Source organism: Phalangium opilio, unplaced genomic scaffold, assembly GCF_054372755.1.
Source record: "Phalangium opilio isolate 3A_F unplaced genomic scaffold, DU_Popi_V2 ptg000048l_1, whole genome shotgun sequence".
In the NCBI taxonomy this organism is placed as follows: domain Eukaryota; kingdom Metazoa; phylum Arthropoda; class Arachnida; order Opiliones; family Phalangiidae; genus Phalangium; species Phalangium opilio.
In genome coordinates this window covers 3,960,219-3,985,785 of record NW_028324170.1, presented here as the reverse complement: position 1 = coordinate 3,985,785, position 25,567 = coordinate 3,960,219, and the positions used below count along the sequence as shown (strand labels likewise).

General features: G+C 33.9%; 1 protein-coding gene, 1 long non-coding RNA gene and 1 other non-coding gene across 3 annotated transcripts; 2 read left to right on the top strand and 1 right to left on the bottom strand.

Moving 5' to 3' along the window:
- The first annotated feature begins 7,338 nt into the window (after nt 1-7,338).
- On the top strand, nt 7,339-8,655 carry LOC149673789 (uncharacterized). The gene is made up of 2 exons (XR_016366924.1): nt 7,339-7,720; nt 8,271-8,655. It is a non-coding gene; the product is annotated as an uncharacterized LOC149673789 (long non-coding RNA).
- LOC149673788 (uncharacterized) lies at nt 8,524-20,529 on the bottom strand. Its single transcript, XM_089839509.1, has 3 exons — nt 20,046-20,529; nt 17,087-18,315; nt 8,524-11,503 (listed from the first exon to the last, which is right to left on the bottom strand). Exons 2-3 carry the CDS (start codon nt 18,144-18,146, stop codon nt 10,710-10,712), a joined length of 1,854 nt encoding a protein of 617 aa, XP_089695635.1. The 5' UTR covers nt 18,147-18,315; nt 20,046-20,529; the 3' UTR covers nt 8,524-10,709.
- Nucleotides 20,530-25,094: 4,565 nt separating this feature from the next.
- TRNAV-UAC (transfer RNA valine (anticodon UAC)) lies at nt 25,095-25,167 on the top strand. The gene has a single exon. It is a non-coding gene; the product is annotated as a tRNA-Val (tRNA).
- Nucleotides 25,168-25,567: the final 400 nt, after the last annotated feature.

The window sequence follows — 25,567 nt, the reverse complement described above, 5'->3', positions numbered from 1 at the left end:
AAATTAAGTGAAAACTCGTGAATTTATGTGAAATACGTTGAAATTAAGTGAAAACTCATGAAATTAAAGAAAATATTCCACGATATATCATGAATTTAAGTGAAATCTCGCGGAAGTAAAGAAACATTTCACGAAACCCCACGAAATTAAGTGAAATCTCGCGGAAGTAAAGAAACATTTCACGAAACCCCACGAAATTAAGTGAAATCTCGCGGAAGTAAAGAAACATTTCACGAAACCCCACGAAATTAAGTGAAATCTCGTGGAATTAAGTGAAAGTGAAATCTCGTGGAATTAAGTGAAATATTCCCAATTTAAGGGAAACATCCACGTTATCTCACGAAATTAAGTGAAATCTCTCGAACAACTAAATTTAGAAATCATCCTAAATTGCAAAAACTTAAACACTTGTAACACCAAAGTCTTATACAGCGTGATACCCCCCCCCCCCCCCACGTTTTTAAATGACATTCTAATTTAGGTCTAAACCGCAACTACGTGAAAATATTCGCAAATAATGTTGAAATGCACCCATGGATAATCACATTCAAGTAGTTATTAAGTCGCTAAGTGCCTTAGCTTCCACGATATAAAATTGTCATGTTAAGAAAGCCCAAGGGGTCCAACTAAATCTTCTAAAACTAACATCCTTCTTAATTTGAATATTCAACTAGATTTATTTTTTTTCTTTTCTTTTTTAAGACTCCGAACTATATTATAGCTTTGTCGGAAAGTGGAAAAACTTCAAATAACATTCTAGACTTCAGAATACATTTTCGCTGGGTTTTTAGATTTCTTCTTTCGGATCACGTAATGATTAGCAACCCTCGGGGCATTTTAGCGAGGAACTTGGACCACCCTCAATTTAAAAATTTCACCCGCAAAAAAATTGTTAAGAAGACGTCAATGAGCCCAATTAGGCTTAAAAAATATTTGAAAAAAAAAAAATCATAAAGATAAATATGAAATATAGCACTTGACGATTTGATAATGATATATTAGATTCTTATGTCTATGATTAAATTTCAAATATATATATAAATATTTCTTTTAGGTTCAAAAATATTGTATTTTTAAATAAAAGTCCATAACCTAAAGTTGAAATTTTAAATTTTTTTTGCTTACGACCTGTCAAGAAGGGTTGAACTAATTTGTCATTGTTTTACCTGAAAACTTAGTTTAGGGTCAAAATATAAACCAACTTTTGAGTTCAAAACTTCAAAACTATGGAAATCAACCAAAGCAACAGAAATTAAGGTATTAAAAACCACTGTATTTAACTATTCAGTGGTTACCAAATTTGACCAAACTGAATATTTTTATTACCAGTAGAGATGGGCCGATACTTATGCCATATCGGTATCGGTACCGATATTTGGCTAAACCGATATATCGGTATCGGTTTGAATTGGTATCGGCCCATCTCTAGATACCAGTAACCCCAAAGGGGGGTTGGAGGGTTAGAAATGGTTTGGTTGTGTTCCTCAAAGCTGGGTCCGCGAACCCATAGCCATTTATAAGCTTCTTAATAGCGTCCAAGTCTAAACCCGTAACATTTTATGTGTATGATTAACCGTAATATAATTTAATTGAAATTTAATTTTGTAAAAAACGTTAGTTTCTATTAAAAAAAAACACTTAACAAATGCAGATGTGTGAATTCACGCGGTTGGGTTCAAAGACCACTTAATATTTAACGTCTGGAAAGGAACCTCTTCTAAGTACCTTAGCTATAGTTAACTATATTAGGCTTAATTGAAGTGGATAAGTTAAAGCTTTCTAGTAAGTTCTGAGTTTTCGTAAGCCCCTTCAGGTGTTGTTTTCAAAAATTAGAATTTCATCTTTAAAACAATTAGCAAAGCATCTCATTAAGAGACGGGGAGAAATACATATCCCTCTAATTAGATCATCGTCCTCGTTGAGGCTTCAAATAATTTTATATAAATACCAGAAAAATATATTTAGTTTCTAATTAAAATGTTACTTAAGGGGTTGGATTTAATTTAACAATGGGCACCGCGTGCTCTAATTACAAATCGTTAATTATTCCGTGAGAATTAATATCTTAAGATAAATTTGAAATTTAAATTTTTATAAATCAGATATGTCGCTCGCGTTTGGCATGGCGTGCGTACGTTATCCGCTAATTATAATTCCAGATAATTAAAACTTCATTAGAGGGGATGAGTTAATGATTAAATAATTAATCACGGATGTTTCGAGGAAATAGAAATAATTGTTAAATTTTTTCCTTTTATTTAATTGGCTCATATCTAAATTAAGATAAAATTTGAAGATGCCATAAGAAAGTCGAGATTCAATAGAGTAATTTCACCGAGTAACATGAACCCCGTTTTATATTACAATAGCGTAAAGTTAAATTAATCAAAAATGGATCGATTAAAATAGAAGGAAAAAAAAAGAAAGACAGATGTCTTAATATTAAGTGACGTCTATCTTACGTCATTAACGGCTTACATGTAACAAATTCTGATTTCTTGAAAATTATACCTCTCAGATTACTAAGGTATTTCATTTCCCCGGGCTAATAACTACACTCCAAAAAGAAGATAGTTTCGGATATTTTTCACCAATAAAAACCATTAAACTCTTAATATAAAAAATATGCTGTATTTCGGAATCATTTTTGACCCTTTTCCCAAGTCCCAACAAAATTCTTAAGCCTTGGTAGAAGTTTACCTTTTGAGGCTGTATCTTTGATTTTGGTACATAATATAATAATACAGGGTGTTCCTGATAAGTCTGCTTTCATAAATTAAGGGGGATCTTCTTTGGGAAATCAATTTTTGAGTCGAAAATGTAACTTCTAACTACATTTTGCCAATGTTTTCAAGTTAAGATTGGATGCAGTATTTTACGGATGACCCCTTAAATTTAATTTTGAAACAAGACAACGATTTCTAATTTAATTAAGGGGTCATCCCTAAAACACTCTTAAAATCATAACTCGAAAACAGTGTCCCTTAGGACAAAAATACAGATAGAAATCGTGCACCCAAAATACATCCCCCTTAATTTATGGATGCAGACTTATCAGAAACACCCTGTATATATATATATATATATATATACATGTATACATACTTGTATATTGAACATATAGATATACATATTCGAACCCATGCATCTTTGCTCATCATGTAGCTTTCACGTCACGCTACAGCAAGCTCGAGTTATGCAAAAAAGAGCGCGATTCGTCTTCAAGAAATACACGTAACTTGTGAATCATTAATAATAACTGCAGCAGCAAAATGGCTCAAAAATATATATATATAATCTCCGATAAAATCATAACAATTTCTTTCCCTTCTTTTACAAAAATTTCAAGCAAGAAAATTGGTTTTTAAAAAATATTGGAAGAAAAAACGAACTTGACCTTGAAATAATTGGGAAATAATTAGGGAATAAATTGGCCCCTCGTTTAAATTGACTAGCAATCTATTTGTTTTTAGCATGTTTAATTAAGCGAGAGAGAACAATGGGTAGGTAATTCAATCAAATCGAAATTGCCCGCTTCGATAACCACCTTTAAAGAAAAAAAAAGAAAGAAAAAAAAGGTTTTCTTTCGTCACTGTGGAGCCTCAACTTTGATACATTGTATCTTTGAGTCAACGATGATTTAAGGGAAATCCCTTAAGAATATTGTAGCCCAAATTCTCCTCTATCTAATGACCCTAAACACTAGTGTCTATATAAATTAGGATTTACAGTAAATAACCTTTGAATAAAAATGCGAAGTTATTATTTTCAAGTAAAATCCTGAACCAACTCTATTATGACCCTAGTTCCATGAGTCACATAAAAACCAACTCTACCTTGACCCTAGTTTCACGAGCCACCTAAAAACCAACTCTATCTTCACCCTAGTTCCACGAGTCACATAAAAACCAACTCTACCTTGACCCTAGTTCCACGAGTCACATAAAAGCCAACTCTATCTTGACCCTAGTTCCACGAGTCACATAAAAACCAACTCTATCTTCACCCTAGTTCCATGAATCACCTGAAATCTTAACCAACTTTATGACTTCGTTCAACTAAAAGGGGTTTTGCCTTTCCCATGAGTGTTGTCAGGCCATTGGCGAGTCCAGAGATTGCAGAGAGTTCAGTTTCACTCAGTACCTGACCAACATGAATTACAGAGGGCCTAACAACACTGCACTGAAGTTGAAGCTGAGAGACGGCGGAGAAAATGAAGTTCCCATACAGTGTTGCTAGGCCATTTGGTAACTCATGAACTTGCAGAGCAAACTTAGGCAAGCAATTCAGTTTCACTCGGTACTAGACAGACATGACGCACAGAGAGCCTAAGAACACTGTCCTGAAGTTTAAGCTGAGAAGGGGGAGAAAATGTCTCTAGCCCCCCACCCCTTCAGTTCAAAGTTGAGAAAATAACCCTTTGAACTTCGCTTAACAATTTGTATCAAAATGAATCATGAAATGATAGAGATTTCTCGGTAAGACAGTAAATGCTTAAAAATCATGACTGCAAAAGAGCGTAACTAATAGGCGAGTTTCCGACACCCGCGTAACTAATGCTAATGGCAATTTTTTAAAGGACCGCTTTCAAATATGATACGCGTCATAAAGCATGAGACCCGGGGGGGGGGATGAATGGTAACATTACACCAGCCCTTTAAAATTCCTGTTAATTGATATCTTTTTTTTTATTCAGATGATGCGCTAGAACTGGTTTGCTATCGATAAGAGAGATTTGAAAACTGTAATGGCATCCCGTGTTATTTTATCATACAGTTATAAGGTACGATCTGCCATTAGTCAATACATCGCCATAGGGATTTTTAAAGAGAAAAAAAATTATGTAATGTCTTTTAAAGGGTTAGCTATCGAATATATTCACTATCAACGATCTCGAAAAAATATTTTTGAGTTACCTGTAAGGTTTTATTTAGCATTCTATAAGGCCACTTTCGTGACGTTAGTATTAACCGGGTTCGAGATGGTTTTATATATTCAAGATGCGTCTATAGTTTTTATTCTTTAAGCCTTGGCTCGCAATATGCATATAAAATTGTGGTCAAAGGTTTTTAGAGAAAATACGAAAGGAAGTTTAGCTAAGTCAACGGAAACTACAATTTTTAACGGTTGATTAAACTAGGCGCTATTTTGTCTACTTTTTCTCGTTAAATTAGGCTTACATTGTTTGAATTTTTAATTTATCATAATTTTTAAGGTATTTTCATGGGATTTTCCACGACCTTGATCTTAAAGTTGGAGTTGGGGAGACACAGCGTCTCTTAAATTTTTCCAGAAATCCAACGAGTTACTTGTAAAGTTTGCTAAATTTGGCTTATGTTTTGTTCAATATTAATTGAAGATAATGTTCATGGTATCTTCATTCTTTTTCAAGGTGTTTTCATGGGATTTTCCACGACCCTGATCTTAAATTTGGAGTTAGAGAGACACAGCGTCTCTTAAATTTTCCAGAAATCCAACGTGTTACTTTTAATTTTGCTATATGGCTTATGTATTGTTCAATATTAATTGAGGATTATGTTCATGGTATTTTCACTGATTTTAAAGGTGTTTTCATGGGATTTTCCACGACCCTGATCTTAAAGTTGGAGCCGTAGACACAGCGTCTCTTACATTTTCCAGAAATCCAACGCGTTACTTTCAAAGTTTGCTAAATTTGGCTTATGTTCATGGTATTTTCATTGACTTCGGAGAAAAAATAATTCCTCGAGTTTAATAGCGAAGTTACGAAGCAATAACAATCCTTGAATTTTCCGGGATTTCACGAGAAATTATATTTTTCAAAAAATTTATATTTCTAATTTCACGTTTTTAAACTTTCAAACTAGATCGTACAGATATTCGGTAAGCAAATGACGTTGCATATTCATCAAAGATTAAACATTTATTTTTGGGTTGTTGTTGATGGAATAAACCCTCGTATCTCGTATTCCCACCCACGTGACAACCCTTTTTGAAAAATCAACCAAAATATTTCACGAATCTCAAATAATAATAAATATATAGTTCGACTTGAGAAATTTTAACAAGTCCAAGTTTAACCAAACAGATTATTATCAAAGTTCAAATATTAGACTACATTCTTAAACTACAACTCCCCCCCCCCATCCTCCTTTGTGGTCAGACAAGGATATCTTATGTTTATTCATGGACCTTAAAAACTTATTGGACTATAAGGGATGAGAAAAACTCGGTTATAGGCTGCTTTGTCCATACAAAAATATTCCACGGTAGTATATTCTAAATTAACTACTAATTTCAATGCTATTTATGTTTAAAGGTAGGCGTGTTATGCAAAGGAGAAGTAAATAATGTAGTCCCTCCCCCTAAGTTCACTGCGTAAGCAAATTTGGTCGCCAAATATTATTTACTTCTTTGCTAGTCCTCTTTGGGATTACAATGTCCATGGTTTATTGCATATTTAGTTGAGGGGGAAAAAATAAAAATGTTATAGTAACGAGTTATCGATGGATTCTTGAGGTTCTAGTTTCGTTTTAACAAAACCCGTTACCGACAGAGAGAGAGAAGAATTCATACAAAAACTTGATGATCAAAATGCGCCATAAAAACTTAGTCTAAATGATAGAGATATTTTTAAAGAGGTTGAACACTTGCCATACTTCGTTTTCCCTTAAGCGAGACAGAATTTGTTAATTTATTCATATTTTTCCTTTCAATGCATTTATAATAGACTAAATTCAAAACCCAGCAAATAATCCATCATTTTCAGGACAAATTTGAAAACCACTGAAATAATCCATAATTATCATGGCTAACTTTGTACTTTTCCATGAAATTTCTGGATAAATTTATTTATTCCACGATTTTCAGGACTAAATTCTAAAACAACCCAAATAATCCATGATTTTTTTAGAACTAATTTGGAATTCAACCAAATAATCCATATTTTTCAGGGCTAATCCTGTATTTTTCCATGAAATTTATGGATATATTTATTTATTCTATGATTTTCAGGACTAAATTCTAAAACCACACAAATAATCCACAATTTTCATAGCTAATAGTGTACCTTCCAATGAAATTTCCATGAATTTTTCAGGACTAAATTCTAAAACAACCCAAATAATCCATGACTGTTAGAACTAATTTGATAGCCACCAAAATAACTCATAAATTTCAGTGATAAACCTATGTTTTTCCCAGTGAAATTTCAGGATAAATTTCACAATACCCCACCTCATGCCTACATCGAATTCGATGATATATTGAGTTAAACTAATCCCATCAAGATTCTCTCTAAGATGGATAAGTATCCGACCTCCTATGTAGAGAGAGAGAGAGAGAGAGAGAGAGAGAGAGAGAGGCGGTTTATGAAAGAGAGGTTTGCCTTGGATGCGGACACCAACCTCTAAAAAAGCGAAGCATCACGGGAAGAGAGAAAAGATGAGGAAAATATTTTTACCCCTTTTAAATTTCTTCCAGACTACGGTTACGCGCGATTTTAAATGTCAGGTACCCGTCGTGGATGATCTCCTACCCCTGAATTCCATTCAAGACTCGTACTCGAAACGTGTTAAAACACATCTATACTCGCCAGTCATTACCAGACTTTGTAACCGAGGCTTAACATCTACTGAATAGTTAGGGTGTCCCGTTCGAAACTAGTCCTACAACGAAGTCATTACCAGTTGACTTTGTATTAACAAAGACTTGGTTGGATCGGAGTTCCAGTACTGAATAGGTGGGAACACGTATACCGTCTACCCGGTGTCTTATTTATATGACGTAATTATATGCAAATTACCATCGCAATTAGCGTAAGGTTGAAAAATATGTGGGGTGGTACTGTAACATCTTAATTTTCCAAGCGATAATCCCGACATAAACAAGTTATTTGAAAAAAAAAAAAAAATGGGGTACATACGAGGTTGCAGGTATCAACTGAATCTGGAGGAAGTGGTGGGTCAAAGTTCAAGTTGTAAGTTATGCTTGCGTAGATTTCTAATGTCCAAATGTCCGCAAAGTCAAGTGCTATGATTAAGAAAATTAGACTTAGTGCATTACAGCTTAACCTATTCTGACCTTGACACACAAGACGTAACCTTTAACCCTGCACTACAAAAGAATTAGGCTTAACTAACGTGCTTATCAGTCTTATCTTTTCAATATGAACACGAATACATACAGCTATTACCTAATAAATAATAATACTATAATTTAACATTTAAATGATTAAAGACTTAGTAAAATTATATTATGTTACATTGTATTAAAAAAACTTACCTTAATAGGTACTTTTTACGATAACATCGTGACAAAATTCTCACGTCTAACCAGAGTTTAGCAGACAGATAAAAGGAGTTTGTGACGTCACAGGAACAATGGAAGGTTTTAATTGCTCGATGATACACATAACCTTACTCATAGCCCTCTTGATCGTGCGCACCCCGAATTTACTTGTGTGAAAATACAATAGGCTTAAAATAATTACGTAGGCTTATTTTAAATATTTAAAAACGTAAATTAATGAAATAGAAACGAAAATTTAAACTCAAAAGTCTTTAATAAAGCATTTTAAGAGTGCGTAGTTTTCATCTTGAAATTTTTTTTTTTTGTTTCTAACAGACGTTTTTTTGGAATATTTTGTAGTTTTATTTAAAAAAGTAAGAAATATTTTTTTTTGAGAATCAGTTTTTTAAAAAATGAAACCGAGAAGATGTTTATGGTTTTTTGTTTTTATACACTGTAAAAAAGGATGAGTTCTTATGTTTAGTTAAATTCTGACAAGTTTAGGTTTTAGTTACGTATTTTTGAATGATCATTAACATTCGGAAAAAACCCATGATTCCTAATTAGCCAATTAATTAATTTTTTTCTGTCAAAAATCCTAAATTGTCATATTAAAGCTGTTTTTTTTTTTAAATTTGTTAAAGGCACTTAAGGTTTTAAATCTTAATAATAAAACAAAATTATGCAAATTTGTTTTTTCGTTAACGGGTTAATACACGTGTGTAATTATTCCAATATTTTTTTTTAAATTTGTTAAACCTACCTAACCTAATTAGTTAAAGTGTTAAATTTTAATTAGTAATTTTCTTTTTTAATTCATTAAATTTTAATAGAAATTAATAAATTTCCCTAAATGTTTTATTATATTTATTTTCCTAATTAAATTTGTTAATTAGCCTAATATTTCATATAAAAACTCGCTCATCCACATTTAAATTTTTATACTGCATTTTCTATTTTAAAATAATAGTTATAGAAAACTACGTAACTCGAAAACCATTTTATTTTTTTTTTTTAATGGGAAACCCAAACTTCTTATTTTTATTTATTTTTTTCTTTTTTTAATTTTAAAAACCACACTTCCGGTTCAATTCAATTCAATTCAATTCATTTTATAGTAAAGATTATTCAAAATTGTCTAATAATGGTAATAATAATTAATAATAATGAATGCACAGGGGAAAATATTAATTTTTTTTTAATTATCTCCACATAACGAGTTAAATATATAAAAAAAAATTTAAAATCAAGCCGATAAAATTATGCCAGCCAGCGTCTCGAAAATACGAAAAAAAAAAAAAAAAAAAAAAATTATTATTAAATAGGAACCATAAGATTTTTATAATAATCTTTTCAAATAATTATCTAATTAAAAATTAACCGTATGTGGAGATTAATTAATTAATAAAGAAAGAAATTTTAAGGGAGTTTAAATGTTTATTCCCCCCCCCCTTTTTCCGCCGCGACTGTTTACTTCTTTTAAACAATATTTTAGGTTAGGGGACCATCAATTTTAAATTTTTTTGACTAAACCCAAAAGTCACAAAAAAATTATAATAATTCTAACTTTATACACAATTTTATAACCCCCCCCTCCTTTTTTCCTATAACAACTATTGGCTAAAAAATTCAATAAGCTCAAATTCTTTTCGAAAAAAAAATTTAAAAAAAAAAAATTAACGTCTTTCATTAAAACTATTAATTAACACTAATTTTCCCAAAATCCCCAAATTTTAAACTTTTTAATTTTTTTTGGGGTTAAACTGTCCTTTGTTTTTTCCCAAAAAAAAAAAAACACAAATTTTAAACTTATTTTTCTTTTGGGGGTTAAAACTGTCTTTGTTCCCCCCCCCCCCAAAAAACACGAAAAATGTGAGAAAATAAACACTCGGAAGAGAAAGAAAGGAAAAAAAAAAAAATATATATATTTTTACAATTTATAAACACGATGGGTTGAACGAAGTGAAAATATCTAAAAAAAAAACCAATCTAGGTTTCATTAATTGGCAGTAATCGACTATAATTTATCTTAATTATAGTTAATTTAAGTCTTTTTAAAACTTAACCAATAAATCTTTGCAATTGACGAACACCGCGTGTTTATTTTTTTTTTTTTATTTTTTTTTAAAGTTCGTAACTCATTTCACGATTTCAAAGAAGTAATTATTATTCAAATTGGAAATTTTTCATAAAAATTCAAATTTGAATAAAAAAATGAATAAAGGTTTTTTTTAAAAAACGGTTTGAAAATGAAGTGAAAATTCTCGGCATAAGAAGAAGAAATAAAAAAAAAAAAAAAAAAACCCAGGGTGAAAATAAAATTATTTGCACAATGTTACTTTTACTTACGTAAGGTTTTGTAATAATGTTTCTACAAAAATTAATAATTAATATATATCTAATTAAATATTACGTTAAATCATTATTTTCTCTCTTTTCTTTTAATTCAGTCTCTGCAACTGTTGCAGTTTCCGTTGCAATTCTAACCGCCGTTTATTTTCCTGTTTCAATGTTTTTTCTAACGCCGCTCCAGTGTTCGCCAATTGTTTAGCGTAATTAGCGGCTTTGTTTAAAATCATAACTTTCGGGGCTTTAGGATTATCCTTTAAATCGGGGACATTTTCGCGTAGATTTTGAAACGCGAATCGCAAATCGTCTCTTCGTTTTCGTTCCATACTATTATGTTGGGAACGTTTCTCGCAGTCTTCGCTATCGGAGCTCGAACGACTCGATCCGTTACTGGAATATTTTCGGGATTTCTTAAATCGACGATACTTTTTGGGTTCTTTCTGTTTGTTATTATGGTGTTGTTGTTGTTGACTGTTACCGATATTTCTTCGTTTAGCCGGTGAGGCGAATGAAGAAAAGTCCTGGGGTGTAGCGAATACGGCGCTATCCGAACTCCAACTACCGCAACTAACAGTTGTTAAATGATCGTCTAATCGTTCGCGTTTTATCGTAATAGCGGCTCCGTTGTTATATTGTCTCGTTGATGATGGTTGTGGTTCCTCACGTTTAATTTTACGTTCGCGTTCGAATCGCGTAGACGTGGGAGTATGGTGGTTTTCTATGACGCACTTTGGTCTTCGTCCCAATTTGGCTTTGACTTTTTGACTTTGAGTAACGTAGGGTTTGTCAGAATTGTTGTTATAGGACGTTGGTAGACTGATTTTTATCGGTTTCACCGTTTTGAGAGAGATGCTTTTAGGAACTGTCACTACGTCAATTTCATCGTCTATAATTTAAAAAAGAAGAAAGGAAAAAACACCTTTTAACTTAATTCCAAACAAATTTAAGAATTTGAGTGTCATTATCCCTTCATCCTTTTAACTTAATTCAAAACAAGAGTGTTACTATCCCTTTATGCCAAAAAAACCCGCGGGAAATCAAAATAACGTGGAATTGCATGTATGAATGAAATAAAAAACGTTGTACGCTTATTTTTAACTAACCAGATACCAGAAAAAAAAAAAAGAAATATGTTGCAGGGAAAGTAACAACACTAAACAAACCAGGTGCGTGATTTGAGTGTTTAAAAACAACGCCGCCGCGATAACAAAATAAAACACTAGTACATATATATTTTTTATTTAACAGATAGGGTATATCCGGTGTATGGTACACACCAAATGGTTTTTGAACCCAATTTCCGTGACCCTGAACGTTGAAACTAAAGTTTTGTAAAGAAAACACACACAGTGACATTGGCAGAAAAAAAAAATTCCCGTTAAACAGAAGTAAATTTATCTCCCGAAGTTATTAAACACCTATTACTCAAATACTATAAGCTGTGGGAATCACTACATTTGCTTGTAACTAACTAACGAGGGGCTAATCACTCCAACTTAAAATTATCGTTATAACTTCCGTTGAATAAACTTCTAACTGATAAATAAAAATAACTCTCATATCAAAACACTTGTTACGCTTTTCAAGCCACTCAAATACTATGGGTTTTGGGAATCACTACATTTGCTTGTAAATAACTAAAGAGGGGCTAATCACTATAACTTAAATCATCGTTATAACTTCCGTTGAATGAACTTCTAAATGATAAATAAATAACACTCATATCAAAACACTTGTTACGCTTTTCAAGCCACTCAAATACTATGGCCTGGCATTCACTATTTTGCTTGTAACTAATTAACGAGGGGCTAATCACTATGTAACTTAAAATCATCGTTATAACTTCAGTCGAATCAACTTCTAACTAATAAATAACACTCATACATACAAAATATGAGAAATTTACAAAATAATGGCAGTTCCCTGCCTTTAAGCGAGTATCAAACTAGGCTTGAATGCCAATACTATCTTCAGTCGTAATAACAGCAGGTAAATATAAAAAACGTTCTTCGAATTCTAATCCCCCCCCCCAACCGCCTTCCCATCAATTTTAGCCTAGTAATAATAATTCCCGCCAAGGCTTAACTAACTAACTCTTTTTGTAAGATGGAATCATTAAATAATACGCGTTCGAGCCTGTTTCTATGCCTCTATAACTTTCAAGGTTCCTAAACCATTCACCCACAAAAATAGCAAAAAAAAAAAAAAAAAAAAAAAAAATTGTTATTCCAAAAGCCGGCTGGCTGACTCGCAATTATACAACATTCCAATCTTAATTTCTAAATTTTCCCCAAGATGGCGGTCTATTTCATTTTTCTATGAATGAATGAATGAAAATATTTCTAGATCCCCGGTTCCCTCGCGGCCTCTTTTACAATTACTATATGCATGTAGATACTACTATAATAGCAAAGGAAATTGAATATTAAGCCTAATTTCCACCTTAATAAATAAATAAACCATTGAGTTCAGAATATATATCCTTCTAGAGTTCTATTTGGATATCGGGTTTTCGCGCTCGCGCGACCATCGTTTTTGAAATTAGGGGACGGACGGACAACTTTATCATTAGGTGGTGGCGCCATCTATTTCACTTAAAAACACATATTTGTTACTATGGCGTCTGCTATAATTTCTTAATATAGTAAGGAAATGTTTAGAAACCGCTATGATTCGAGTAAAAACAGAGAAGGAACTGCATTAACCGATAGTATATGTATTTTTGAGCTTTCGTGATAGTCAACTTGACAAAAATGATCACCGCAAATGTCTTTTTTGGAGTCCATTCAATTCCATTAATAGCCTGACACCATTGTTTAGGTAATTACGAATTTTTTGTAGGGAATCTTAATCGTACAGTTCAAAAAGGGTTGAACTATCTAAATATTTATTAATTTTCTATACGTATATACTTATGTCACAAAACATTTTTATTCCTACCAGTGTTGACACACTTTTCTACTGAGCATTTTCGACCCATTTTACAATTTAATACATTTTCACATTATGTGTTACTTTAATAACTAATAGCATATAATTCCCAAGTAAAAACACGCATTTAATAAGAAATTGATCAATATTCTATTTATTAAATATCAAATTTTATTCATTAGGCTCCACTTACTGTTTTTCAATTACCTAACTTTCATATTTTGCGCTTTACTTCTTCCTAAGCCTAATTTTCAAACTCGAGCTGCGGCGATTTAGCGGGGCGCTTTCCCGCAAAATCGTGGGAAATTCTTTTAAGCTTCCCACGTAAGGCGACAGATGGCGCTAACGCCTAATGATAAAGTAATGAAATTCGACGAATCGAGTCCGCGAGGAGGAAATTCAACAAAAACTCTAGAAATACATATATTCTGAACTCATTGAAATAAACATACAAGGAACTAAGCCTAATTATTAAATTAATTAATTGTTTTGGTAGTGAGTCACAAATGTTCGTTTTCATTAAATTTCCCGCGCTTTGTAACAAGTCACGTGCCTAATTTTCAATTTCGCGCGCGCTTAAAAGGGGTGTGTTACGTCACGTGACGAAATTGGTTTTTAAAAGGTGTCTGTATCCGTGCCATGAATCAAAAGTACCATATTATAGGTAAATCTGGGATTAAACACGGACTTTTATTTGATATAACCTTATCAGAAGATTAGGTCACTTAGAAAATACATTCTAAGTACCTTGCCCAGTTTCTGAGGTATAAGAAAGAAAGAAAAAGTAGGCTTAAGATATAGATAAGTGTAGACTAATTTACCACAAGAGGCGAATAACCTCACAAACAGAAAATTAACAAGGGGAAACTAACGGGAAAATAACGGAAACGATAAAAATAATTGCCCAGAAAAAAAAAAAGAAAGAAGATAAACAGTTTTGGCTTGGCTAGACACCTCCTAAGCCTAAAATTAAGAAATGGCGGGAGGAAAAAAAACATGAGATGATGTTAGAATGCAGACGGTATATACCATAGATATATATACGGGTCTAGATACCCTACTGAATCGGGGGAAAACACGGAGATGACAGCTAGCAGTCGACGCGATTTTCCCGGGGGAAGATACCTAGTGCGCCATCTATCGCTGAATTTTGAAAGCTAAAAAATTGGATAAATAACTTTTGCCAGCGGGCGTGCTGATGCTTTGCAATTGTATTTGTTAGTTATAATGTTATTATTTGGTTTCGAGGTGGTAAACAAACTTTTAATCATACTTATAAAAAGATATTCCTTTCCAGAAGTTGATAAATTATGACAATGTGTGAAAGAACAACTGTTAACCATCTTTAATGCCTTATTTCACTAACATTTCATTAAAAACACTACTTCTTTTACGTAAAAACTATTTATTTCACTTAAGAACATAATTACACGTATAAAGGAGATCAAAAATACGTAAAGCTATTTGAAAAGTTAAGCCTAATTTGAATTTCCCGCTCTTTTCATATTCGAATTTTTCGTTTTTTTGTTTCTTGAAACTCTCAATAGATGGCGTTTGGATCTAATTCCCCCTCCGTAAAGCGTCGACTGCTAGTTCTCACCTCCGCATTTTTTAAAGGGCCTAACAGAGGGGAAGTGTATCTAGACCCGTATATATATCTATGGTATATACTAACTATGCCCACGAGATTTTCATTACAAAATTCCCTGAAATTTTAAAGTTTTCCGGGACCAATCCTTCACCCACTAAATACAGGGTTCGTACAAAATTTTTGGAATGAAATTCCCTGACTTTTCCAGGTTTTCCCTGACTAAATTCCATTTTTCAATTTCCCTGACTTTTAAGGCCCATTTTCAATTTCCCCGACTTTTCCCCTGACCTTTAAGGCCCATTTTCAATTTCCCCGACTTTTCCCCTGACCTTTAAGGCCCATTTTCAATTTCCCCGACTTTTCCCCTGACCTTTAAGGCCCATTTTCAATTTCCCCGACTTTTCCCCTGACCTTTAAGGCCCATTTTCAATTTCCCTGACTTTTCCAGGTCGTGTACGAACCCTGAAATATTACTAGTACAATTAACAGTAGTAAGCCAGTAGGCCTACATTATATTCTAGCTAATTAACATTTTCCACCGCTAACGATATCATATTATATTATATTATATTAAAAATGATGTACAGGGTGTTGTATTAGATGCGTGGGTGTGTTCAACAGACTGAGCTCAGAGGAGGGTGGATGGGGGGAGGGGTGATTTTAAAGGTCCATCAGACTCTAGACGGAAAGGCAGACTGAACTAGAGAGAGACGGAGGAGAGCCAAGAGTTAGTTGGTGCAAGGCTTCAGCTCCCAGAGCTCTCTCTCGCTCTCTCTTCCCAGGGTTTTGGCACAATGACCTAGAAGTTTGCCGGCGCCAGTGTACCGGCGCAGATCGATGGAGAAAATTGCTCCCTAGACTCGCCTCTAACATTTCCTTAACCCTTTAAAGCTAGTCTCGCGAACCCCTCTAAAATATCAGTGACATTCTGAGAATGGTACGGTTAACGGACAATAACTTGACAATAAAAACATCGTAGTTGTTTAATTAGAAAAATTTGAATATTCGGTTTTGCATATTTTTTTTTATAAATTACCGAAATTTAAAGGGATACTGACATGACAGTCAAGATGCAATAGGGAGCTAACAACTGGCTAGGGGGAAGAGATAGTCTGACGTCACGAAGCCCCTCTCTGGTTGGAATTTTTGCGCGTAGTAATACTGTTTCCAACCGTTAGGGGGGATGAAACTCCAGTAAGAGATAGAAGGGTGTGACATTTCAGGGTCAGAACTGTTAGCTCCCTATAGAGCTATTTCAGTGGGGGAAAAATTTCGTCTGCTATGAAAATTGGGCCTGCCTTTGAGTGTAGGGCGGACATTTTGTGAGGGTTTTCTCTATGGGCAAACAGCATTGGTGACGTAGCCATTACCCCCTCTGAAATAGCTCTATTAGGGGAATTTGCTATGCATTTTAGTTGAATAAATCTATTTTACACTAAAAGGGCATTTTGTCACTCCCCCAGTGTTGCCAGGCCATTGATGAGTCAAGAGACTGGAGAAAAAGCAAGCTTGACCAACTTGACAACACTACACTGAAGTTAAAGCCAAGAGAAGGGGGAGGAATTTTTTCTAGCCCCCCCCCTTTAGTGAGAACGAACTATTAATATTTAATTTCCGTTAAATTGTTATTAATAATTCCGTTAAAAATCCACGCCTAAATGTATTCAGCTTTACTTTCGAAAATTATTTAAATAAAATTATTATCTATACAAATGTCAATAATGGGATAATGGTATAAATTAAATACCAGAATAAAGGGAAATAACAAGTGCATCATAAAAATTGGTAAGTTAAATAAAAAACAAATTGCAATAGAAAGTGCAACTGAGAAGTGTCTTCAGAAGCCAATAATTAAAAGTTGGTACCGGTATCCCAAAGACAAAATACAAATAAGCTTATCGCATGACAAAACTCGCGAAAAATAGTGAAGAATTTACAACAACTCACCGGAATCAGAAGGCGTATCACTTAGGATGATATTTCTTCTGTTGGCTCCGAGAAAATCTCCAATATTCAACTCAATTTTGACAGAAGATGAATTATGTAGGTGGTTGTTATTAGCGCCACAAACGGATGAAGAGTTCCTAAGCGCGGCTCCGTCTTCGCGGACAGTCGAGACCGGTCTGACTGAAACGGGAGATGAAATAATTTGATGGTAGCAATGGTCGCTGAGTGGCGTGTACGGCGTTAAACCGGCTTGAACGACGTCGCCGCTGCTATCTTCATCTTCCAAGAGTTTTAGCAAAGGCTTAACGTCTCTTTCAACTTCGGGGACCACGGGTAACAAAGGCGAGACTAAAGGCGCCACCGGACTATCGGCCTCCCCGGACGCGTCCAAGACGTTACCGGTACAAGAAAATCCATCAGCGGGTTGTTCGAATAATCCGCACCAATCGGTTAAACTGGGACTTAAATCGGTCCAGGGTAAAGCTTTCTCGACGGTATTGTCTTTTTGTTTACAACTATCGGCGCATCTGCCGGACCACATACAATCGTGAAGAAGGTCCCATTTCACTTTGAGTTTCGAGGGCCACGGGGATAGCGCCGTCGCTAAAGTACTCGTCCCCGTTGGACTACCACTAACACCGTTCGAATTGACCGTCGAGACGTCACTGTCTAAATATTCGGTAAAATATTCCAAACAATCACCGGCGTTGGAAAAATAGTCCGTGATGTCGTCCAGAAGTTCTAAATTGTTGGAGGAATCGCGACTGGGAGAACGTGGCGGGGTAGGCAGTAATTGGAATTTCTTCCAAATGTCCTCATCCGGGGTTGTCGCCGTTAAGTTACTAGGGAATTCACTTTTTATTACAGTCGTCTTAGCCGGGTTGACGGAATTCTCGTAACTCGCGTTTTCGTTCAAGTAGTAATCGTAGACTTTGACCATGTCCGCGTCTTCAGGGTTGAATTTGACTTCGGGATCGTCTTCAAAGTCTTCAAAGCGATGATGATGGCTATTTAATTCCATGTTACTAAATATACCACCGCCTCCGCCGCTTAAATGCATCTTGGGATATTTTTCTTCAATCCGTAATGCTTTATGGTCCGTCTCCGTTTTCAGGAATACTGTTGGACCAACGATTTGCTTTGGATTTGTTTTCTTCTAAGTTTTCCAAGTTTAGAAGGTTTTTAAATTCAGATTTATCGGATTGTTTATTCAGATATTGAGGTGCCGACTGCAATTATAATAAAATAAAAAAATAAATATTTTATTGGGTCTCAGAATGTTGTGAAATATTTGAAGGAAAATATATTCATTAATTCCGGTGGTACGTGTTCTTTAAAATGCGCCAAATTTAGTTTAAAATCGGACCAACATTAACACGGAGTTACGAAAACAAACTCGGAAACCAATAACAAAAAGAAAAACGAAAGCATACCTATTTAAACACCAATAATAAAACTAAAATATCCATCAAGAGGAACAAATCTGGCGCCAAAGTCTTCGCGATACGACAGACTATAAAAACCGTCTCCTAGTAACACGCGTTGTAATCCACGCGCAAAAATCCAGCGTGGAGCCCCGTTCACGAGCTATTTAAACTCTACTCTCCTCCGCGTGCGTTTTTAGCGCGCTGTCAAATGGAGAATCTTTTTTCCCGCCTTTTGGCGTGCGCAAGGAAAAAGTGGCGCGCCACTAGTGAGTCAGCTAAGCTTATTGCTCAATATATCCGTAGAAGGGCGCGTAGAGATGGAGAACGAGAATTTGGCGGGAGATCGACTCGCGCTAGCGTAGAACTTCCCGCCTTTACAGCGAGCGCGAGATAAAAAAAATTTGGCGCGTAGATTTTGCCGCGAAGTTTTATCCCCCGCGACAGGTTCAAGGAAAGCCAAACTCCGAATAAAAAAGTGCCTACGTCACATAGTTTCAGGGACGTTTACGCTCTCAGCTACTGGGCACAAGAGAGAGAGAGAGACTAGGCTTGGACCTTTAATTCTACTATCTCTTTTTGGCGAAAGCTTTAAAGGTGAGATAGAGCTAGGGCTGCCGGGAAACTAGCCCGTTTTGAAAATGTACGGTCCGTATGGAAGCCAATGAAGAAGTTTAGTTTGTCTACTCCCTCCTCGATTGCAACTATTCCTACCCCCAAGCGAGTTTCCCCCAAGCCTAAAATATTTCAATAGCATCTCTCTTTTTTTCCCCGTTCTCCGTTAAAGGTTTATCCCCCCCCGGGGGCTGATTTTCCCGCCCATAGAGACTTTTAAAAAAGGCCTAAAATTTTAGTTAAGGTCCCGCGAATATAAAATGAATTTAGGCCTAATCTTACTCTGAATAGAAGAAAAAATGGATCCATAAAATGGAACATGGACACTTTTTTTTGACTACGCGGGGGATTAAATAAAAGAGGCACCTTCCATGCTTTATAAGAACACATTCCAATAGTAAAATCGCGCAAAGTGCCATTACTATAAAAAATATTTTCTAAAACGAAAGTTTCGCACTTACAACCTTGTGTTAATGACATCTGCTTTAAGTTTAACTATGATATATGCAGTATATATTAAGTGCATTTTACTGTTTATCCGCAATGCCAATAAATAACTAACTTTATATTATAGTATTCTGGCTATAATCTAAATTTCGGGTATAATATAACGCTTAAATTGTTTTAACTTTTATTAACTATTACTGTTAATTAACATTGGGATTATAAATCCACTATAAATACGGCGGCCAGTTATGAACTTTTGTTATTGAAAGAATGCCAAAGTCACTAAAGCAAAAACGCCCTTTTAAAAATCGACGGCATGACTCTGACGGAACCGGCATGAGCGCGAGAGAGTTGGCGACGTGTGTCTGAGATTGGCGCCAAACCCGACATTTTTTATCCCGTGCCTACGTAGGAAGCTTTCCCTCTACTAGGCCTCGGTCATCCGCGATTAAAATAACGTTATAAAAACTCACCAAATACAGGGATATTTCCAACGACAAGTTTTAACGTGTAGAAATGTAGATTTAGACAAAAATCGAATCGCGGTAATCCTTCGGTAAGAATCACCACCATATTCAAGCTTACGAACCGAGCGCCGAGCGTACTGCATTACAACAGTGAACTGCGATGTATTCCCCTATCTCCCCGCGCAGTGTGAGAGAGAGGAGAGAGAGGAAATCTCTCTCGCCGGGTATCAATCCGCCCGCTTTCGTGGCGTAAAGTCTCCCTGGATAGCGTCGTCGCACTGCGCACTGAGCTAAGCCTATTTACGATTTAAACACCCTATTTAACTAAGAATAATAATTGCCCTTAACTTACATCAAATTTTTAATCAATTTATCGCGCTTGAAAGAGCGTATTTAAACGAAAAACGGGAAACACCGCGAGGACTATTTTGTCCGGCGCCCGATCATGTTCCGGGAAACTCGCGCGTCGTAGTGACGCGGTCGTTTCTGGCGGGAAAATGTCGAGGCGTGGTTTAAGAAAACCGGCTAGAACGCTGGTGGGCCAATGGAGGGGAGCGTATTCACTCCCCTCACGTACGTTTGGCATTACAAAACTAGTAAAACGTAAAAGGGACTCACGTGCTTCCAGCATGGGGCACAAGCTAGAGATACCCGCGGTTTTTTTCGCGCGTTTTCCTTGCTAGGATAAGAAATGAATTTTTTTTTTGATAACAGCTGCGGATTTCTTCAAAGATTTTGACTCCAGTGTTCTTGGGGCTTTTGTAACGAGAGATGGAGGGTTTAGCCCCTTCTCTCAGCGGGTTGTTTCCCAATTTCCTGGGGTGGGAAAACGAACTAAATTTAAATATGTACAATTCTTTCGACAGTTTACAGATAAACTTCTATTTACGAAAGTTAGTCAATAAGTATCTTTTGATACAACTGATAGTGGTTAAAGTCCTACGTATTATTTTAATCTGACAGTTAGTAGCCCTTTAGTTTTAGAACAATATTTACTTTTGGTCTATTTCGTTTATTTGTTAAATGACGAAGTTCAAAATTTATCTTATCAAGTATCTTTTTTAAAATAGGCTTAAATCGTTCAATGTAAACATTAATATTAAGTACAATGTATCAAGGTTAATTCATGAAATCAGGGATAGATAGACTTTTTTAAGTCTATCTATCCCTGATGAAATTAAATTCTACATTTAAATATTTAAAAAAAAATATTCAAATTTTATTTTTATTTTTCTTTTCGCCAAATTATTATTATGCAATTAAGGAATACATTAATTTTAAATTATGACAGATCAGACAGAGAAAGTTTAAGCAATTTAAAGTAAAAGTACGTGAAAAAAATCATTATAAAATCGTGGAATATTTTTTTTTATAAAAAGTCGGTCTTTTGAAGCGCACGGTCAATCAACCGGAACATAAAAAAAACCAAAAGTCTAAAAACTTTAAAAAACATTGACAGACTCGGACAGAGAAACCATTTTAATTGTGAATTAAAATTGACATTAAAAGGCGTAGATCCCCAAAAAGAATCTAATTAGCATTAGATTTTAAACGCGTAATTATAAATTACGATAATATACCGTGAGAATTTCTAAGACCACGATGACTACAAAGTGCTAAAAGATCAAATTAGAGATCGTTTTTTCAGATAGTTAAGTGTTTAAATTAAACGTTTTGCCAATTAAAACACCTAAATTACAAACATTTTAAAGTCTCAAAAATTTATAAATTATGAGATTTAAGTCACTAAATGATTTTTAATAAATTTTATAAATTAAACAAGCGTGATAAACTTAATTTTAACTCCCAAATTCTAAAAATTGCGAGAATGGCTAAGTCTATAATGGCTTTACGTGTACATTACGTCATTAAATGTATATTAAAACCATATCAGATTATCAAAGTGATTAATTCTGACTACTATAAATTAATAAGAAATAAAGCAAGGATAATTAATACCCCCATAAAAGACTTAGAAGTCGTGGTTTTTTTTTTGGTTTTTTTTTTAACTTACTGAAGTCTCAAGATGGGGGCGTTTTTTTCTTTCTTTCATTCTTCCTAAGCCTACTTCCGGCAATTTTTTTTGCTTTTATATTTTAAACCTCACTCTGATATTAAAGTGTAATATATATATATATAGTGTCAAAGGGTTAAAATTCGAGGAGGGAGTCGAGATATAAAAAGGTCCCACGATTCCCAAAATTCACATTCATAGTTTTATTCCCCTTGCCAAAGAACAGAGTGAGAGAGAATTTAGTGAATTCCATTAGTGTTACGTCACATTTCTCTCAGAATGTATAATGGTTAACGTATATAGCTTGTATTTAGGCCTAATGAACTTACTAATTATTTCCTCTTAACCCTAATTCGTCGAATAATAAATATTTATGACCGTCATGTTTAAGAAAATATATATTTATTTTTTTTTATTCCTTCTCTTACATAATTTTAGGTAAAAAAAATATATGCTGAAATATTGTGTCGTTTGCATTTCCCTTAACCTATTTCCGGGATATACATGATGACGTCATGTCATCAAGCAGGGATTAAGGGGCTCCCCCAGGGCCCCATAGATAAGTTTAAAACATAGGCTTTATTTTAAACCAAGGCCCTAAATACATTAATCCGATACTGAGTGTGATTTAATTTCAGTTTGTTTTTAATCACGAAATTGGTGACTTAGTTTGGCCTAATTGATGACCTAACCTTTGACCTACAATAATAGATGGGATTTTTGAAATAAGGATTCGTTTTAACAAACCCAAATTAATTATTCCGACACCGAGTCTGATTTAATTTCAGTTTGTTTTAAATGATGAAATTGGCCTAATTGATGACCTAACCTTTGACCTACAATAATAGATGGGATTTTTGAAATAAGGCTTCGTTTTAACAAACCTAAATTAATTAATCCGACACCAAGTGTGATTTAATTTCAGTTTGTTTTTAACGAAGAAATTGATGAAGTAGTTTGGACTAATTGATGACCTAACCTTTGACCTACAATAATGGATGGAATTTTTTATATAAGGATTCGTTATCAAACCTTTAAAATGTTTTTAATTAAAGAAACTATAAAACATAATTAATTATTGAATAGGCTAAGTTATAGCTGAGAGCGTTAGTGGGATTATGACCTCTGACACCAAAATCGTTAGGTTTCATTTAAATAAATAAATAGATATAATTATCAAAAATTATTATTATTTTCTTTTCATATATTTTTAATTTTTATATTTGAGTAAGCAAATTTGTTTCTAAGGTAGATAGGGGTGAATTAATTTTTATTTTTTTGCTACGTCATTATTGGCTGGGCATTCAAGGTTATCCCGAGGGGTAAAAGACATCTTAAGGTAAGACGTATCCAGTTTTTACTAAAAAATAAAAAAAAAATTTAAATAATAAAATTTTCACCATCACGGCTATTGAAAGAAAAAAAAATGGTGGTTGTGGTGGTAAAGGTTTTTTTTTTAATCGTGTTTAAAGTTACTTGTCTAGAAAGAATGCTAATTTACTCGAGAATAGGGGCGGATTTATTATGAATTTAATATAAATTATCCATGAATTTGTGTTTGTGAATTTAGGCAGAAAAATAGGCCAATGAATCTATGTGAATTTTGGCAGACAAATAGATCAATTAATGTGTGAATTTTGGCAGACAAATAGACCAATTAATCTGCGTGAATTTAGCAGAAAAATAGACCAATTAATCTGCGTGAGTTTTGCAAAAAATAGACCAATGAATCTAAAGGAACTTTGCAGAAAAAAATAGACCAATGAATCTATATGAATTTTGCAGAAAAATTGATCAATTAATCTGCGTGAATTTAACAGAAAAATAGACCAAAGAATCTATATGAATTTTGCAGAAAATATAGACCAATGAATCTATATGAATTTTCAAGAAAAAATAGACCAATGAATCTATATGAATTTTGCAGAAAAATAGACCAATGAATTTCTGTGACGTTTTTAAAGAAAATTTTAAAATCTATCTAATATATTTGAGCAGCAATTACTGTTAATTAATTTACAACGAATTTATTCATGATATATAAATAAATAAAGGCTTATTCACGATTTCTAAGTAGGAATATAATTATTGTGTTTTTAAAAACTTCATTATCTCTTAAAGAAAGGCACTCAAATTGAAGAGTACTCGAAAAATAAACGTTGCTCAATTTTATTTTATTTTTTGTTTTTTTTTGTTTTATAAATTGTAACCTAAGTGGTTTAAAATTGAAATACACCTGTTTTAATCTCACGATAATAATATTAACAAGTGAAGAATGAATATTCTATTTTATTTTTTTTCCTGAAACTGAAAGATGTTCGTTCTTCAAGTGTCACCAATTCACGAGTATCTATCTACCCTAGAACATCTGCGGGAGGTTTCACTTTTTTTATACACTTTCACGTAATCGGTCACACGCTCGTCCCACAATATATATATAAAAAAATATATCTTAGATAAAAAAATATGGGTGCTAATTAATGGAGGAGTTGGATACTTCCACAAATTTAGTTCATTGTTTGTTTAAATAAATGTATAAAATTTGGGCAAGTATCCCTCCAAACAAGCGCGCGCGGAAAGAAATGATATACACATATTCTGACCCCATTTATTAAGGTCATTATTATAGTTTTTAGATAATAAGACAATGGCTTGGAGTTCCATCAATTTGATAAGGGCATCTTAGGTATGATATAGTTACTTTTAATCTAAAGGATTAACTTTAATTGATAAGGAATTAAAAGTATGACTCTTCAAGGTACTTTCTATAATTTTTTTTTTTGCTACGCAGTTCTTAAACAATTGATTAATTTATTCATTTAATATCCACTATATTACGTATTGATTGCATTGCACAACGTGTTGAAATTGACAATATTGTAGGAGGTTTTCATATCGGGTAAAAGAAGTCTTGTAAGGAAACCTAGACCCCCAGACGAATTGACCCTCCCTCTTACTCTCCCCCGGGAAATATCGATTGGAGAAATTGCGATCTAGATGCGTACACTTAAAACCTTCGTAGACGAAGAAACTCTACAACCGGTTCTGTGGTGTAGTGGTTATCACGCTTGCTTTACACGCAAGAAGTCCCCGGTTCGATCCCGGGCAGAACCATGGGAATATTTTAATTAAAATAATTAGTTCATTTAATTCTAAATAATCAACGTGACTAAGGAAGGTTAATTCCTGGAAAATTCCTTAAAGATTTTTATAGATGATACTTAAAACTTGAGTCTTTATCAATCAGGGGCAAAAATATTAAACTTTGAAATTAAATATTTTTGACTCTCAAAATTTTACCCTAACTTTGAAAGGTCATTAGTTCATTTAATTCTAAATAATCAACGTGACTAAGGTTAATTCCTGGAAAATTCCTTGAGGGCTTTATTGATGATACTTAAAACTTGTGTCTTTATCAATCAGAGGCAAAAATATTAAACTTTGAAATTGACTCTCATTAAACTTTGAAATTAAATATTTTTGACTCTCAAAATTTGACCCTAACTTTGAAAGG